Genomic DNA, 17,938 nt, shown 5'->3' with positions numbered 1-17,938 from the left:
GGAGCCTTAGAGAGAGAGTGTGTGTGTGTGTGTGTGCGTGCATGTGTGTGTGTGTGTGTGCATGCATGTTGGTGTGTGTGTGAGTGTGTGTGCATGCATGGGGGTGTGTGAGTGTGTGGGCGTTTGTGTGTGTGTGTGGTGTGGGCATGTGCGTGTGTGTGTTTGTGTGTGTGTGCGCATGTGTGTGTGGGCGTGTGCGAGTGTGTGTGCGTGTATGTGTGTGTGTGTGTGTGTGTGTGTGTGTGTGTGTGTGTGAGAAACAAACAAATGGAAAGGAGAGAGAAAAAGCACTTTAAAGCTGACCCATTTTTGGCTTTAAAGACTAATGATTGCAGGGTTGTCGGGAGGGGCTGAGGGTTTAACAAGATTTTGTACAAATTCAGTCACACATGCTGTGCAGGTGTACCTGAACGAGTGTGTGCGTGTGGCGTGTGCCTGCCTGCAGTGTGGCCCAACGATGCAGAGGGAGAGATGGGGAGCAGATCTGCAGGGGGGCGGGGTTTGTTACCCTGGCAGCCTGCCACTCACTGAGCTCCGCCCACAAACGACCAGTCAGTGACCATGTCCAAATGATCGAAGAGCCGAAGCGCTAATACTCCTCAGATTATCTCTAGTTTTATTACAGTTATTTAGCTGATGCTAAATGAGTGATTTATAGTTGATTAGGCTGAGCAGTAGCAAATCCCCCCTGGTGCAATGTGGGGTTAAGGGCCTTGCTCAAGGGCCCAACAGCTGCACTGAGGCTTGAACCACCAACTTTCCAGGTCCCAGATCCTAGTCCAGCACTTCAGCCATTAGGCTATTGGCTGCCCCTAGCCCATAGTCCTGCTTCTCTTGTGCAATGCATGTATATGCTGGTGTTCACCTCTGGGAACAGGTTTTTTTATCAAAAAGAAGAAAAGCTTTTTAGCCAGCGATTATTTTGTTTTATAAACATTAATTAGGATGGATGTGGTGCATGATTGTAATTTTACGGTAATCAGTTGTTTTCCATTTTTGTCAGCGATGGCTGCTTTTTGTTGTCATTGTTGCGCTAATCCATTGTGTGTCTTCGTCAAGCATGAACAAAGCCAATTTCATGCTCGCAAACAGTGCTAATTATACAAAGTTTATTCGTGACTGTTGTAGGTTTCCCCCCCGATATGATTTATTCAGCGTTTCTTTTTAGTGTTATTTAATTAGTACTAGTTATGTACTGCAATGGTGCATGCTTCAGCTGGTCAACTGAGAATTATGTCTTCGTGATAGTATTCTCCACACAGGCCTACTAAGTATATGCTTCATAGTCAAATTAATTGGCAGAGAGGGACAGGGGGATTCAGAGGAACAGGTAAGTGGGAATCTGAAAGAAGGGGAGAATGAGAGGATGCAGTAAATAAAAAGTCAAAGAATAGAACAAAGTTTCTTTTCTAGGATCATTTTTGCAGCAAGCGATGACATTTCAGATGATCAGCCAAAGACATCTAATTTTCAAAAAATATTTATTTTCAGAACTTCACATTATTGTATTTATGAAAGTTTTTTTATATATATATATATATATATAATCTTCTATATACATATAATACATTTTACATACACATGTACAAAATAGCTAACATAAAATCTGAGAAAGCATCACACAGCGACTTAAAATGACTTGGACACTCCTGTGCGTCAATCAAATGACAGCCCCTCCCCCTCCACCTCTAAATGTCAGACGTGCGTTGGGCAGTTGTCTTCGCAGTTGTCGCTGTTATTTCGAGCAGATTTGTGGCTTCAGGCTCCAGATTGTGCTGTGTATGTCCCTTGCCATGTAGTTGTAAGTTTGTGACCAAAAAATAAATCAAGTATTTTTGTCTTATATTGAGACTAAACAGTTTCTTTTTTTTTGCTAAACAAGACAAAATTGCCAATGAGGCAAGACAGTTTGACTCCTTTTAAGATTTGCCAATGATAAAATGTCTCACTTGTCAAGCAAACTAACTTAACAAGTTAGTATTTTCTACATGAGAGAAAAAATAAGTCTTAAGTCTCATGAGGAGACTAAAACTGTTGATAAGTAATTTTTTCTGGTGAACACGTTGGTGGTCGAGTTCCGTTTGCACTGCCCTTGGGTCCTGGAGGTCCAGCTTTCTCTCACTCAAATTTCAAAACAGGATTTGATTTTTTTTGGCGGAGGTCATTTCGTTTCGATCTCAAACACTCGCATCCCCTTCCCTCGCTAAAACGTCTCACCTTTCACACAGTAAACATTTATTTTTGCTCATTTCTGTTTGTAAAAAAACAACGACAAAAAACATTTTTTTTTTTTTTAAACAAAGAAATTGCTCTTGTGCGAACTTCATAAATTAGCTTAGCAAAAATCATCTGTACTGCACTGTGCCTGTGGCAATACAGTCAGTTGTTCTGTAGATGCGTGTGTGTGTGTAATGTGCAATACTGTCGGTCAGTTTCTGAGATTCATGCACTGCTGCTACAAGACCGCGCCGGGTCAGTTCTGTTTGTGGTTTCTGTTGTTAGTAGAAGGAGCACTCTGAAAAACACCCCTCAACTGAATGCTACATTTGAAACGGAAAAAATGTAGAGTGAATGTCAGTTTGTAGTACATACACACATAATATACAGTATACTGCATTACAAAACTATATTACAAAACATAACACTGGTGAGATGATTACTGTTTTCTTTGGCTCATCGGGTTAGAGAAGGTGATTAAATTTACAGGTCTTTTACAGGAAATGCATCATTATTTATGCAAGAAGTCTTCTTTTACTGCCTCCCGCTTGATTGCTGTCGGTGCTGCTGCGATTGTCCAGTTTTGAGCCGAGTTTTCTTCATTATCTCCTGCACGTTTTTTTCCTTTCTCACACACACACACACACCAAAAAAAATCATGCTGCCAAGAAAGGATTAACAACCAGCATAAGAATCCCTTCCTCTTTCAAAAACAAGATGGACTGGGAAGAATCCCTTCAGGAAATAGTGCTGTCCTCGTAGAACACCATTTTTCATTCCCGCACACACAAACACTCCACAGCACTCCTCACTCACAACGGCGTAAGTGTCCGTCACATTTCGGCACAGTAAAGTTTCTTTTCCCCCTCGTCCAACGGCCAGCATTGGGCTGGGAGAACTGTCTTTGTGTCTCTGGGTCCCCGGCAAGGGGGGGGGGGGGAGGCCCCCATTCACCACAGTCAGTGGCGTCCATTTTAATCCCCGTCCGTGAGGATTGTGGGTACTGTAGTTCTTCAGTGCAAAAACCAGGATATTAAGACGGGGATGAGCGTGAAGAAGATGGAGATGGACGCGGCCCTCGCCCCGGAACTCCCAACGCTCTTCTGGAGGTCCGGCAGGATCACGGCAGGTTCGTCTGCGGAAGGAGAAAAGGAGGGAAATGCATTAGACGGAGAGCTAAGTTATAAAAATAACATTTTCAGAAAGGAACACCTTCAGAAGTGCATTGCGCCGCGAGATCTCCCTTAACAGACAGATGCGAGGCCAGCATTGTATTTGATCATATGACCGTTTTTCAAGACACGCGACCGTCAAAATGCATTGCGATTTCTAGGCCTTTCTATTGGTTTTCTATGGGGTGCTTTCGCCCCATAATGGGTTAAACACCACCGAGGTGATGCACGGCAGCCATTTTGTGCCAGAACTCTCATCGGGAGGGCCGGCAAGCTGGGGGATGACTGGGCGGCAGGTTGGGAATGTGGAAAAACGCCCTGGATGGGAGCTGAGGGAGCGCGGCACGTTCTCGGTGCGTGGGAGGCGTCGCTCTGCAGCCGGTGTGAGGATGACTCAGACCCCGCGTGGCGTAAGAGTGCAGCCAAAGGCCGCTCCGCCGGAAGGTCTACCGTCAGGCAGGTTCTGCCCGCTGAGAATTATTAACGCTGAGCGGCCGAGAGCCAGCGACACTGGCCAGGGTTCAGCTCAAACTGGAAATGCAGCTAAGAGCTAAGCTAAGTAAAGACAAAGTCAAAGTCAAATCGACAGGGGCCTGAGAGGAGTATGTTCACAAAACAACATTTAAAATCATGTATTTAGTATGATTATTATTATTATTATTATTATTATTATTAATGATACTGGTCCAGGTGGCAGTGTACCGAGTGTGAACCCCCTAAATAAGCTGGGTTTCTCCAGAGATTTCTCCCCTCCCAGGGAGCTTTTTTTTTTTCCATGACAGATTGAGTGTTTTTCTTTTCTCTTTCCTGTTGAGTTTTTATCCCCCCACTTGCTGTAAAAAGTGCTTTACAAACCGAATGTAACCAAATTATTATTATTATTAATTATAATAGTACTTGTCATAGTAGCATGAATAGTATTGGTAGTTGTAGTTGTCAGCAGTAATAGTTGTAGTTGGTAGTTGTTAGCAGTAATAGTTGTAGTTGGAAGCTGTTAGCAGTAATAGTTGTAGTTGTTAGCTGTAATAGTTATAGTTGGTAGCTGCTAGCAGTAATAGTTGTAGTAGTAGTAGTAATAGTTGTGGTTGGTAATTGTTAGCAGTAATAGTAGTAGCAGTAATAGTTGGAGGTGGTAGTTGTTAGCAGTAATAGTAGTAGCAGTAATAGTTGTAGTTGGTAGTTGTTAGCAGTAATAGTAGTAGCAGTAATAGTTGTAGTTGGTACTTGTTAGCAGACAAAATGACAATATTTCAGCACCAGCTGCTCATCCGCTCAGCAGAGGCCTATTACACCTCAATGGTCAGGCAAGAGGAGGCAAAAGCATACCTGCAGGAAGTCTGTTGGATGAATTATGCACGCCACCTCCTGCTCCTCCTCCCGTTTTGGTCTCCTGGGAGCCTGAGATACAGAGAAGAGGACGTTATGAACCCACAACCCGCAACGAGGGGAAACGGCGCTGCTCCTACTCAAAGATTAAAAAGACTGAAAAACAAAGAGGTCTTTAAAGCGGTTTCTTACCGGTGGTGTTGACGACTTTCACGCGCAGTCGCATACACTCTTTCCCAAGATGGTGGACGGGCTTGGCTGGTAGGGGAAGGAGCACAAAGGGGATTAGTTATAAACTGATTTACCGAAAACAAATGAGACTCATTTACCACGTCCACACAGCCACCCATTGGATCCTTTAAAAGCGCACCGTGGGTATTTCCTGAGGAAACTTTCATTAGTTTGCCGGCATTATTATTTAATATCGCCGTAGTGTAGTGCGAAGAGCTTGAAAATGCTTCTCTGGTAAAAGGGGAATGGGTCCCCGGGATACCGTTCGGTTGGATATTTGGGTGCGTCACACACGCAATGTTGCACAATTTCCCCACTCTGAAAAGCCTGACCAAACGCTTTCCCGGCCTTTTGGAGGTTGTATTTCCTCCCCCTCTCAGTCTCTAGGTGGCCTTTATCTTTAACCTTGACCGCCGCGGTGAGTCAATGAGAGCCAGAGATTCTCCTCTCTTTAATCACCTCCCCGAGGTTGTCGGGCAAAGGGAGTCAGAGAGGAAGAGCGCTTTCCCCTCCGCCCGTCTGAGCTGAATGAATCACCGGGACACTACAGCATTGTCTCGGCTCTCCCAGGCACTGTGTTAACGCTCCAGCTAAAGCAAAGCATCAGGCGGCCAGTAGAACCTAACTGAATCACCCGGACATAGCATTGTCTCTGCTCTCTAGGGCACTGTGCTAACGCTAAAGCTGAAGCAAGGCACCAGGCTGCCAGAAGAGTCTAACTGGATCACGAGGGCACCACAGCAGTCTCTGCTCTCTAGGGCACTGCGCGCCAACGCCAAAACAAAGCCAGTAGGACCTAAATGAATCCCCAGGAACACCACAGAATGGTCTCTATGGTACTGCATGCAAACGCAAAAGCAAAAGCTAAGCATCAGACGGCCAGTAGGACCTAAATGATAGACCAGGACACCAGAGTATGCTCTCTAGGATACTGCAGGCTAACGCAAACGCAAACGCTAATGCTAACCCAAATGCAAATGGTAACGCAAATGCTAACGCAAATGCAAACGCTAACGCTAATGCTAACACTAACGCAAACGCTAACACAAAGTCTCACGCGGCCAGTAGGATGAATCACAAGGAACGCCACAGAGCGGGCTTCAGGTTACCGCACGCTAACGCCAATGCTAAAGCGACGCGTCGACGCGGACACTCACAGATGTAGTAGTAGCTCTCGCCTCGGCGAAACTCCTTGCCCAGGGAGAAGGGGGTGAAGCGCTGGAACTTCTCGGAGAACTTCTCGGGCACGTGGGCGGCGAAGGGGTGCGAGCACTCCCAGCGGAGCTGCTCGTAGGACTCCGGCCGGCACGCGACGTAGTCCTCGCGCTCCACCATGTACAGCACGTAGCGCTCGGCCTCCTGGGAAGGCACCTCCCCCAGGGGGTAGTGCGGGCACACGATGTCCAGGTAGTCGTTCAGCTGCACCTCCACGGTGTACTCCGTGGAGAACCTGGAGAGAGAGAGGGCGGGGGTTAGATGTAAGTCATATTTTAAAAAAAATAGCTATAAAAAGAATAACAGGTTTGCAACGGCAAGGTTTTAGATATGGCGATATTGTTATGTCGATGTCGATCTGTTATTGCGGTTATGCTGTTGCCCAATCTTTATCTTTTACAATCCTATGTTTCTAAATGTACAGTGCGTTCAGACTTCTGTGAAATGCACTTTTAATAAATGATGACTTGACTACTATTGCTCAAAAGCAGGGATTTAGTGCTTTTATGAATATTGTAGTTATATACAGTGCTTTAATGTATATTATACTACATTTTCCAGTTTCCGTTTGACTCAGGTTTTTCTCTGTGACAGCGGAAGCCAGGCCAGGTTAGTGTGGACCGAAACGCAGGTTTCAGTGGTCGCTGTGGACTGCCGTCACGTTAAAATCAACACTGATTTCTGCAAACCCAGCGGAGCAGTGGACAAATAGACTGAATACACAACCACACAGATACCAGTCCAACAGACTGCTTCTAGACTGTGTGTGTGTGTTAGGGGAGGGGGGTTGTGAACTTATCTGCCCTGGGAAAGCATTAAAATAAGTGTTGGGGTCGAGCAGCACAACCCTCTAAAGGTCTTTACTGGGACGAGACGAAAGACTCACAAACCGCACCTCCTGCGCCCTCCGCCCGCCCTCCCAACACACCATTAGAGACACGCCGAAGGCACGGAGCCGGTCAGACCGTCTCCTTCTCTCCTCTCCTCCTCCCCTCCTCCCTCTCTCCACATTTTACTACGTTATTCCAGTCTTCCTTCCCTCGGAATTCTGGGTGTTTCGCACAGTATATAAAAATAAGTCCGGCTCGACAACCATTTTAGTCTTACATTTAAACTTAAAATATGTATTCATATGTCTGTTGTTACTAAATAAGACAAATATATTGCCAAACCATTGAACTTGTTTCAAGATTTGCTAGGGCAGTAAGGAATTAACACTTGTCGAGCAAACTGCAACACCAATATCTTCTACGTGAGAGTCTAATTACAGGACTAAAACACTTGTTAAGACGGACTTAGTGTTAGCGGCTAGCCCTGAGCTGCTTGCTTCCCTCTTATTCACAGGGAAGTGTCAGGCCTCTGGGGAATGGTCAGACACCATCTGGCTTCCTCCAGCGTATCGGACTAATACCCACCGCCTGGCCGCGTAGGTAGAGACAGGCTAGTGCCACGCTACAGACCAGCCCTGCCGCAAAAGCTCCAGACCACCCAGAGTGGAGCTACAGACAGGCTAGCACCATGCCACAGACCAGCCCTGCCGCAGAGCTACAGACCAGCCCGGAGTGGAGCTACAGACAGGGTAACGCCACAGACCAACTCGGCTGGAGAGCTGCAGACCAGCCCGGAGTGCAGCTACAGACAGGCACACGCCACAGAGCTGAGCCGTAGCTGCGGGTTTCAGCCCCAGATGGGTGTTGGGTTTCATGTGCCCGTCTGCTTCTCCTCCGTTTTAAAGCACTTGACACCGTGCACATCTCGGTCAAACACACACACACACACCACATACATACTCACACACTCTCGCTCAAACACACACACTAACACTCCCTGGCTCTCAGACACACACACACACACACACACTCCTCCCTCCCTTGCTCTCAGACACACACACACAAACACACACACACGCACTCACTCTCGCTCAAACACACACACTAACACTCCCTCGCTCTCAGACACACACACACACACACACTCCTCCCTCCCTCGCTCTCAGACACACACACACACACACACACCACATACATACTCACACACTCTCGCTCAAACACCCACACTAACACTTCCTCGCTCTCAGACACAGACACACACACTAACACTCCCTCCCTCGCGCTCACACACACACACACACACACACACGCACTCCCTCTCTCGCTCTCAGACACACACACACACACACACACACACACACTCCCTCCATCCCTCCCTCCCTCGCTCTCAGAAACGCACACACACGCACACAGACACACACAGACACACACAGACACACACAGACACACACAGACACACACAGACACACACAGACACACACAGACACACACACACACAGACACACACACACACACTGTAAGTAAATCTCTTGCAGATGCTCTGCGAGGCCCGTCAGCGGAGGCCTCTCTGTGGTGTGTTGTGCTGGGCTGTTAGCGCGGCTCAAAGCGCTGGCATCGCCCCGCTCCTCTCCTGATGCCTATTGGATTTCCCTTCCGCTCAGGGAACCCAATGACAAATTCTTCCAATATGATTTCCTCTGTAAGAGCCTTTTTCTCTTCCTCGGGGCCCGGTTGTGCCTGTTCCGGCTCCTCTCCACGCTAATAAACGCAGCATGTGTGTGTGTGTGTGTGTGTGTGTGTGTGTGAGAGACTGGATCCACATGTGTGACTAACCATCAAAGAGAGGGTACCAGAGGTCTCCCTCGTTAGCTGGCGTTTTTGTTGATGGGACCCCTGGTTAAGAACAGACAATCTGGCTCCGAACCTTACCCCCTGCCCCCCTTCTCACCCCCCCCCCCCCAGCCCCCTTTATTATCTGCCGCCCGTCAAAACAGCAGTGACCCCGCCTCCACCTCCGATCGCCAAGCTTGATCAAATAACCGGCTACACCCGGTCGAAATCCACCGACCTGCAGGTCGATAGCAGCTGGCGAAGTGAGGCTTTTCCGCCGGGAAAGCTGTTTATTTGTGAAAGAGGGAGTAAAGTAGGGGGACGTGGTTTTAAATGAAGGCTCCCCGTCCCATAATTCCCCTGTTCCCGCCGTGTTCGGCGCGGCGGATTTGAGAAAACCGTTTTAGCCCCGGTGCCGTTCCCCTCGTTTGACGGAGCTGCCCCCCTCCTGCCTTATGTAAACAAACACAGAAATCTCTCACTCTCTCTCTCTCACTCTCTCACCCAAACACATAAGAACAGCACTCTCCCTCTCTTTTTCCCTTACTCAAACACACAGAAACAGCACTCTCTCTCTTCCCCTTTCTCCCCCCCTCACTCAAACACAGAAACAGTTCTCTCTCTCTCTCTCTCTCTCTCTCTCTCTCTCTCTCTTTCTGCTCTCTGATCCCTGATTAAAAGCTGTTTGTTGCATGTTTCCAATGTGCCCCTCGGTGGGGGATGGGGTTGGAGGTAAGGGGCAAGGGGTATAATTAAACACAAAGCCATATTAAACCTACCCCAGAGGGGGGTAATTAAAGTAAACCCCACCCTGCCCCCCGCCCCCCCTCAAGGCTGGGCGTTGGGAAGGAGGGGGGAGGGGGGAAGGGGGGGTAGCGGGTTGTCGCTGAGAGAGCCACAGAAGTGTGCGTTGCAGTGAACCGCCATCAATGGCGTGATTTAACGCAGCTGCCTAGTTCTGCCATTCTCCCAATTAGCCGGGATGAGTTCACTCCTATCGCCGCGATTAATCACGGCCGACGGCTTTGTCCGCCGCCGGGGCTCCCGCGGACTGGAACGCGTTTGAACCCGGGGCCCGACCGAAGCGGGGACAAAAGAGCAGTGACGTCTCCCCACCCCCCCCCCCCCTCTGAACTCTCAACTCCACACATCCCTCTCCTTTCAGTCCGGACGACTCCGCGTTCTGTTCCTCCCCGACCCGTCTTTCTGAACCTCTCTTTCTCTCCCCCTCTTTCTCCTTCTCTCCCCCCCGCCCCTCTTCCCTTCCACCTCCTTCTCCCGCTCCCTCCCTCTATCCGTCTCCAGTACGGTTCTCTGTAGGGCCCTTTTTTCCGGCTGCCGTTAGCCTTTAGCCTTTAGCCTTTAGCGAGCGCGCGACAGGCTGGCGCAGGCCACGCTGATTAGCCTCGCGGCGAAATTAGCATCGCGTTACCGCGCCGGCGGACGAACACCGAACCCAGACCCTCAGACTGAGACAGCGTTGACAGAGCTCGTCTCACACCTGACCTGTTGACTTCAATGGCGTCCTTACGCAGAGACGTGTGTGCGAGTTCGCACGCGTTATTAGAGGCCAGAAACCGATGTCTGTTTGCGAGTTTCTACATTTTCCCCCACTTCGTGAGAACGGGATTTCAAAAGCCACAAACCTCTGCTGCTCTCACGGCCTTCCTTTTTGATCATGTTGTCTCCCACCTTTTCTCCCCCCCCTCCCCCACCCCCACCCCCACCCCCACCCCCACCCCCACCCCCACCCCCACCCAAAATCTCTCTCTCTGTGGAATGCTGTGCCTGTCAGGGATTTTTTTTTTTAGTCACACTCACTGATTCAGGCGGATTTTAGAACACACCTGCCGCCTTACACACACACACAGACACACACAGACACACACAGCCTCATCATGGCTGCAGCAAACACCCTAACCTACTGCATCTGAAATATAGATTTGTTCTCACGGACACACCCTCTAGCTCTCTCCCTCTCCCACACACACACACACACACACACACACTCACTTTCTCTGTCCTATACACAGACACTCACACACACAAAAAAAAAAACTTTTTTCACAAGGTGAGTTAATGGAACTGGCCTATCAGCATACAAAGCCTAATTGCATTTGGAAGCGCTAACTCAATTATGCGTCTTCACGCCGATTAAACCAATTAAAAAAGCTGGGTCCCCGCCAATGCCGTTCACAGGCGTTTCAATTACCGCCACGTCTTCAAATGTTCATTTTTGTTTCTAATGTCCTCGCTCTGTACAATTGTCCTCACAAGTGCAGTGCAGAGAGTGGAGCCTCTATGGATGAGTGCATCGGAATGTGAAGGGGAATCTGGTTGGGTGTGTGGGGGGGGGTTTTCTAATCGACTGGTGCTAACTGGGATTATCACACCGAGCTGGGGGTCCTCTCCAAGCCATTCATCGCCACCAGACCCTGGCTAATACGCAGGTTTAAAGGCATCACGGAGGGGGCACACAAGAGGGAGTGGGAGAGAGAGAAAGAGGGAGAGGGAGAGAAAGAGAGAGGGAAGGTGGGAAATTGCTGGAGGGAAAGGGGGTTGGCTTGACTAAAGTATGCATTACATTACATTAGCGTTAAACAATAACAAATACCAACAGACCTGGGGTGTGGGAGAGCCAGAGAGGCTATTAAGTCCATTAGGACTTTGGCTATTAAGCTAGAGTTAGAGAGGAGAGACAGGCCTGCATTATGAACATGAAGGAATATAAAAAATGTTTTTTGTTTTTTTTTAGTTGAAAGAAAGGGGGGGATACAAATATGTTTAAAGTTAATGGTGTATTTATATTATACTGTATATGTATATCCGTATATTTATACATTTTCATGTGCGTGGTATGTAAAAACACACGTACACACAGCCGCTTAGAGCACCACTTAATTCTCACCATTCCATGTCCTCCGCTGCCTGTCCATTGATCTCTATCAGTCTGTTCCCTCCCTCTGTCTGTCCATCTTTCAGCCCGTTTTCTCTCTCCCCTCCCCCTTCTCCACCTTTACAACACCAGAGGCATCGCAAATATGCGGCTCCCACCCCCCCACCGTTGCACCCGCGGCTCGGTCAGGCCATTCGTCATAACTGCGACTCGGCTAAAAATCAGACCGATTCATAAAAGGACGGCGCGTTCTCTCGCCGCGTCCCTTTTCTGTACCAAACTTAATAAAAACCTTTCTTTCGTAGCCCTGTTTTATCTATACTTTTATGGTCGTCACTGGAATCGCAATATCCGTCGTGTTTCTAAGCGCAGATGCGCTGCCTGTACCCCCAAAGGCTTGCATTTGTCCCTGCGTAAGCAGCTGCAGCAGATGCACGCAATCACGGAGACTTAAAAAAAAACAAAAAAACATTTGCGGGCAGACCAAGAAAACAATGCAATCAAAGTAATCGAATTTCCTCTTCTGGTTTCCTTCTTGACTATCGCGTAGCAAGGACAGAGTGGGCCTACAACGCAACGTGCTGACGGGAGACATTAGCAGCCATGTTACTGGAGCCCAAATTGTGGGGTACAGTAATCAGAAGACCATCCTTACCAAGGAAATAATGACCAAGGTCCCCAAGAAGGCATTGTGCAGTTTTTTGCCTGGTCTCAAAGTCCCCCACCTCCCCTTCCACAGCCCAAAAGTAAATATGTTTTATAGCGACTTTGTACACAGTAGATAAATGCTAAGTGCCATTTAACAAGAATCCAATATCAGATTCTTGAACGGCCGCACCATAAAACGGCACTAGCACAACCTGAGTTCAGATTGGAGTGGGACTGGCCTCTAGGGGGCGACAACAAACTTTAGAAACGTACAGCAAGTTGGAATATTTTACTGGAGACGGGAAAGCAAAAGTAAACGGAAGGCCATGAAATCAGAAGCAAAGGATCAACAATTTTTTTTTCCGTATTTACATTGCGGAAACATTCATATGGGCTACACAACACCAATACACAAGGGCAAACTGACACAAAAGAAGCAGAAAAAAACAGAACAATGTCATTAAAGAAAGACAATAACAAAACAAAACAAACGGAATCATACTCATGGTTCTGAACGCCACGAGACGTTTAACCTCCCAGGGGGCAATTTGTGAGAAAGTGTGAAGATAAGCAGTGAGGAAGAGGAGGAAGTCTGGGGTTCAGATAAGGAGCGGGGGAGAAAGGGGTGAGAGGTTGTACAGGGTAATCAGAGAGAGGAAGATGAGTCGGTGTTGTTTTTTTGGAGGGAGAGGCATTTTGACTGTACAGCGAAAGATAATCTTACTTTTCTACAATCTGATCGTTACCAATTCAACGACAGTTGAAATTTCTAGGGACTGCGAACATTGGAATTAGCATTTAGCTAACGGTGCACAGCAGCGTGTGCTTGCGTGTGTGTGTACGAGTGTGTGAAGGGTATTGTTTATTGCCGGGACAGGATATGCCGTTTTCCCGGGAAACGAGATGGCCAGGAAACCTACGCTCTTACGAGAACACAAACACACACGCCTACACACACACACACACACACCTACACACACCTTGGTGGAGACCTCTGTCCTAGTTTTCAGTTTTCCGTCTTATTTACCATTCTGAAGATCATTACATGGGTCATATGAGAATTGTAGGGATTACCAAAGTCTATTTAGAAAACAACTCTAAACCTCCAGTGAGATTATGACCGTCATTAAATAAAACACTGCTTACGCCACAACCGAGACGTGCAAGCAGGCACACAACTGGACCGCCGTCATCGGGACGACAGGACCAGATTACACACACTCTTAATCTGTGTGCATTTGCTTCATTACATTTCATAAACAGAGATTATAGGTGAAGATTAGATTGGCTGAGAGAGGGTGGGAGAGGGAGAATTGCGGGGTATCAGCAGAAAGGGGCCGAAGAAGGGGGCCAGAGCGTGGACAGGGAGAGGAGTGAAAGTCGAGAGAGACGTGGAGAAGGAGAAGGGGAGATTAAAATGTGATGGTGGTAAAAATGTTTTGAAATCCCTCTCTCTTGATTCACCTCATCCCTAAACCTGGAGCTCCACGTCTGCTCAGGCACCGACTTTTCAAGAAGAGACGCATCTGTTCAAACAGGATCTACCACTTCTCTTTCTGCCGTCAGAAAAAAACAAGTTTGGAGAGAGAGATAGCTAGTGCATGAGAGAGAGAGAGAGAGAGAGGGAGAGGGAGAGAGCCAGCGAGAGAGCCAAGCCCTGTCACCGCAACTGTGATTTATAACAACCAGTGCCAAAAATTATGAATATCAGAGATTTTTTAAAATCGAATTCCAAACAGGTGTTCTTTTTCCCTCCCCTTCATGTTCCTTGCCAAGAAAGAGGAAGAAGGAGAGTGAAGAAGCGGAGGCAAACACTGTGGAGGGGAATGACCGAAGAGGAAGAGACTGTGATGCAGATTGTGAAAAGGTGAGAGTGTGTATGGCAGGGACACAGACGTTCCTCTGGGCTCCATTTTGTGGCCCCCTGTGGAGACACCATGATAAAATCCCTGATTTGACTAAACAGAGAGCAAGAAAAGAAAGGAGGGACATGTGAAAAAAGAATGGACAAGAGACTAAGGGACAAGGGATAAGCCTAAGAGAGAACGACATGGGGCGTTACAACACATTTAATGTTGTAATTACAACTGCAATTGTAAAAATTGAAACTACAACTGCAATTGTAAAAAATTGTGGTTGGATCTATTGAAATCTGTGCCGCAAATTCAGTTGGTATGAGGCCAGGCCACTGGGGAGGGAGGGAGGGGGAGAAAAAGGGAGAGACAGAGAGAGAGAAAGAGAGACAGAAGAGGAGAAAGAGAGAGAGAGAGAGAGAGAGAGAGAGAGAGAGAGAGAGAGAGAGAGAGGCAGATCCATGTTCAGTCCGGGAAGGACCGGGCATGAAGGAAGCAGGAGAGACCTGCTGTACCAAAGGAACTGAGTCAGGTATTACTAAAACCCCGAGTCGGGGGTGCAGAGTTCACGCAGGCCGGTGAACCGCACTCCTACCACCCGCTCTGCTACGTGCGCTACATGCAGACGCGGAAGTGTGCGTCAAAGTCCGCCCTCCCTGACTCAGAGAGACGTGCCCTGGTTGAGCAACACTACCTACTACGTGGGCCACTCCCCTCTCTCTCACACACACACACACACACTCACACACACACACACACTCACACACACACACACACACGTAGAGACAGGTAGAAAACACAGCTCCTGACAGGCGTGTCACTTCACGCCTCGATACATGGGGTGCCTGCAGCACACGTGAACGACCGCACAGCCAACGCGCGCCCTTGGGCAAGTTTTACCCGCTGACGAGTTCATTCTGAATCAGGCTGTGACAAACAAAATGTCCGACGCCTGGTACCAAAACAGATCAACAGCACAGACCGTTGACAAGGGCCTTTTCACACCAGACGAAATCATTCATTTATACCTAATCCAACATGATGGGATCAATGCCCTGAAATCAATTAGCTGTGGCTACACTGACTGACCCCCAGTGTATGCAAACTGGGGTGGGTGAGAGAGAGTTGGGGATCAAACTCAATTAGAGGCTGGAGATAAGGAGTGAAAACAATCAGGTGTGAAACTGGGGGGAAAGACAGATGGAAGGAGGGAATTAAAAGAGGGGAATTAAGGCAAACGGTTCCTTATCACTCATTTTTGTGGAACGGAGGATTAGAGGGAGAGCTTTGGGAGTGAAAGACAGCTTGAAAGAATTGCCAAGTCCAAGGATTAAGACTTTATTTGCAAACAGAAAGCTGATCAGTGTATTCTCAAATGTATGCCACTGGAGACATATCGCTGCCTTTCCTGAAATTTCAGTTCTGGGAAACGGAAAGGATTTTTTTTTTGGAAGGGGGGGGGGGGGGGGTTGTTGACCAACGGGGGTTGTAACAAGGGCACTAGGAGAGTACTGAATCTGTCAAGTGCGGTTTTCAGTTTTTGTACAGGGAAGAACTCCCAACTCCCATCTGGAGTAATTTGCCTCATATGTGGTGTGAAAGTTTCTGAACCTGAGACCGTGCCTGTTATTTACAAGTACAAGTCCCACTCTCACTTGTTCCAGTCAAAACATCATCTGTCTACCTTTTTTTAAATCAACTCCCTCGGTAAAATGGAGTTATTTCTAACTGTAGGCTATTCCACTCTCTGCCTTAAACAGTCAGGGTCGTCTTTATTTTCTATTTCACTCTCTCTTCATTTCCCTCAGTCTATTACCTGATACACAAGGGATCGTATTACTGCCTTATCTTGCTACTGCAACACTGTTAATAACGCCCAGCGCATAGCAGGTAGTGGAACTCGCCGCCTCAACATCTCAAGGCCGTAGCCTGCACTGCACTGCAACGCTTTCGTGTGATTCTCCCCCAAGCGAAGAAATCTACTCCTTAAAATCAGCCCACGTCTCTGCGGTGCATTTTGCTATCTTAACTATTCAATTTATGTGCGCTAGCGTTCGTGTCCCGAATTTAATTAGACTGCCGCTACCTCAAAAAGAACTGTTCTCATGGAGACTTTGCAACAATGTAATTCCACATTCCAGATGCAGTTAATTGAGGAAGCCCCAGGGCATTAATACAACACAAATGTATTCACTCAGACACGGATGGAATTTGTTGCCGTCAATCTATTTAATACAGTAAGTTCGCCCCTGGACCGTATTTATATAATTACTTATGTTCAGTCAGTGTACGCTTTCACTGGCGACAAATGATGCATCAGCCATATTTAACTCAAACGTCTGTCTGCGCACGGCGTGTGCATAATCTTACATAGTCTTATTACAGTATTTTCCCACGGCGATAGATGTAACACAAAGTTTGTTGTCGGCAATAACAAGGAAATACATAAGAGACAAGGAGACAGATGGGGAGACCAAGTGGGCGAATTTCGTAACGATTCACAGGTACAGAGCAAACTTTGCCCGTGGGTAGCAGATGAGCCAATGAAAGAGAAGTTAACACAACAGTGCATTTTGCCAGCTAGCAACAGCAATCAGCGCAGTACGCCGATATTTGTGCATTAACTGTCAACGAAAACTTTGGCAAAACGCAACCTACATTATACAAGTATTAATATGCATGTCCATCATCGCAGATGCAAAGTATTGCAGTACGTTGCAATGTTGTGCCTAGAAACAATTGTGATGCAGGCTTAAAAAATCCATGGTAACATTAGATCGGCGTACGCCATGCACATAAATAATAGGGTACTTACTTGGGGTTCGAGCTATTCCAAAACACGCTGTGTCTCTCCGACGACACGAAACAGGCACCGACACTAACAGCAATGCAGACCAACCAGATCAAATCCATTGTCGATTTGAGGAGCGAGTACAACACAAAACTTGTACAGTAAATCAAACAAAAAAAAACAATAACGTTGTTTACACTACGGCGACGAGTTCATTCAAGCAAAACGCTTGAATTCTTGAAGAAATATTCAATCGAACTGAAAAATAAGCAATAAATGCACGGTCCAACGTCCGAGCTGGCACTTCTTCTTTTGCCCAATTCTGAATGAATCGTATGAAGTGGCTTGCCTCAGTTTTGTTGCACGCCTACCCCTTGTAATCACGCCCTTTCTTGTCGGCAAGCCAATGGTTTAAGAGAATATCAGAGCGTCTCTCGCCCCCCCACCCCCACAGTAATTTGAATACGCGCAGCAGGCGCACGCCCCTATTGGGCTTTCCAAACGGCATGAGAACGCAGACCGCGCCTCTCTTTGAATATATGAATGATAAGTGTATAATTTTGAGAAGGATAATTCATATCATTATGTGTTCCGAAACAATTTTCCTTCCACGATAATCGCAGGGAGGACATTAGGAAGTCGTGACACTGCTCTGTGCATCAAGCCACTTTTGGTTTCCTTCGTTGGGTCATTTGGAAGACATCCATAACCTATACACAATAAACTGCATTTTCTTCAAAATAAGTGAAAATCAGAATAATAACACATGACACAGTTCTGTGAAAATTTCCACAAAATATAAAGGACGGGCCTTTACACACAACTATATTTGTATAATATATTTCAACAGTTGTGTGGCGCATAACCACTGTTCTCCCCCTCTGAATGTTTAAGAGAGATTTCTGTGAGACCTCCTATGCCCTGAAACT

At 47.3% G+C, this 17,938-nt stretch overlaps 1 protein-coding gene across 1 annotated transcript; it reads right to left on the bottom strand.

The window, feature by feature from the left end:
* Nucleotides 1–1,464: 1,464 nt before the first annotated feature.
* Nucleotides 1,465–17,320, bottom strand: LOC133136939 (ephrin-A1-like). The gene is made up of 5 exons (XM_061254824.1): nucleotides 17,034–17,320; nucleotides 6,104–6,396; nucleotides 4,908–4,973; nucleotides 4,716–4,787; nucleotides 1,465–3,352 (listed from the first exon to the last, which is right to left on the bottom strand). The coding sequence occupies exons 1-5, from the start codon at nucleotides 17,129–17,131 to the stop codon at nucleotides 3,231–3,233; spliced, it is 651 nt and encodes a 216-aa protein (XP_061110808.1). The 5' UTR covers nucleotides 17,132–17,320; the 3' UTR covers nucleotides 1,465–3,230.
* Between the last annotated feature and the right edge of the window lie 618 nt (nucleotides 17,321–17,938).

This window comes from Conger conger, chromosome 9, assembly GCF_963514075.1.
Source record: "Conger conger chromosome 9, fConCon1.1, whole genome shotgun sequence".
Lineage (NCBI taxonomy): Eukaryota > Metazoa > Chordata > Actinopteri > Anguilliformes > Congridae > Conger > Conger conger.
This window is presented reverse-complemented; position numbering and strand designations above follow the sequence as displayed.

What these genes read in the sequence shown, in the direction of transcription:
- LOC133136939 (XM_061254824.1), bottom strand. Translation starts at nt 17,131, where the DNA reads ATGGATTTGATCTGGTTGGTCTGCATTGCTGTTAGTGTCGGTGCCTGT. An exon ending in TGGAATAGCTCGAACCCCAA is followed by an intron (nt 6,397 to 17,033) that starts GTAAGTACCCTA and finishes CTCTCTCTCCAG; the next exon opens with GTTCTCCACGGAGTACACCG. An exon ending in CGAGAGCTACTACTACATCT is followed by an intron (nt 4,974 to 6,103) that starts GTGAGTGTCCGC and finishes TTCCCCTACCAG; the next exon opens with CCAAGCCCGTCCACCATCTT.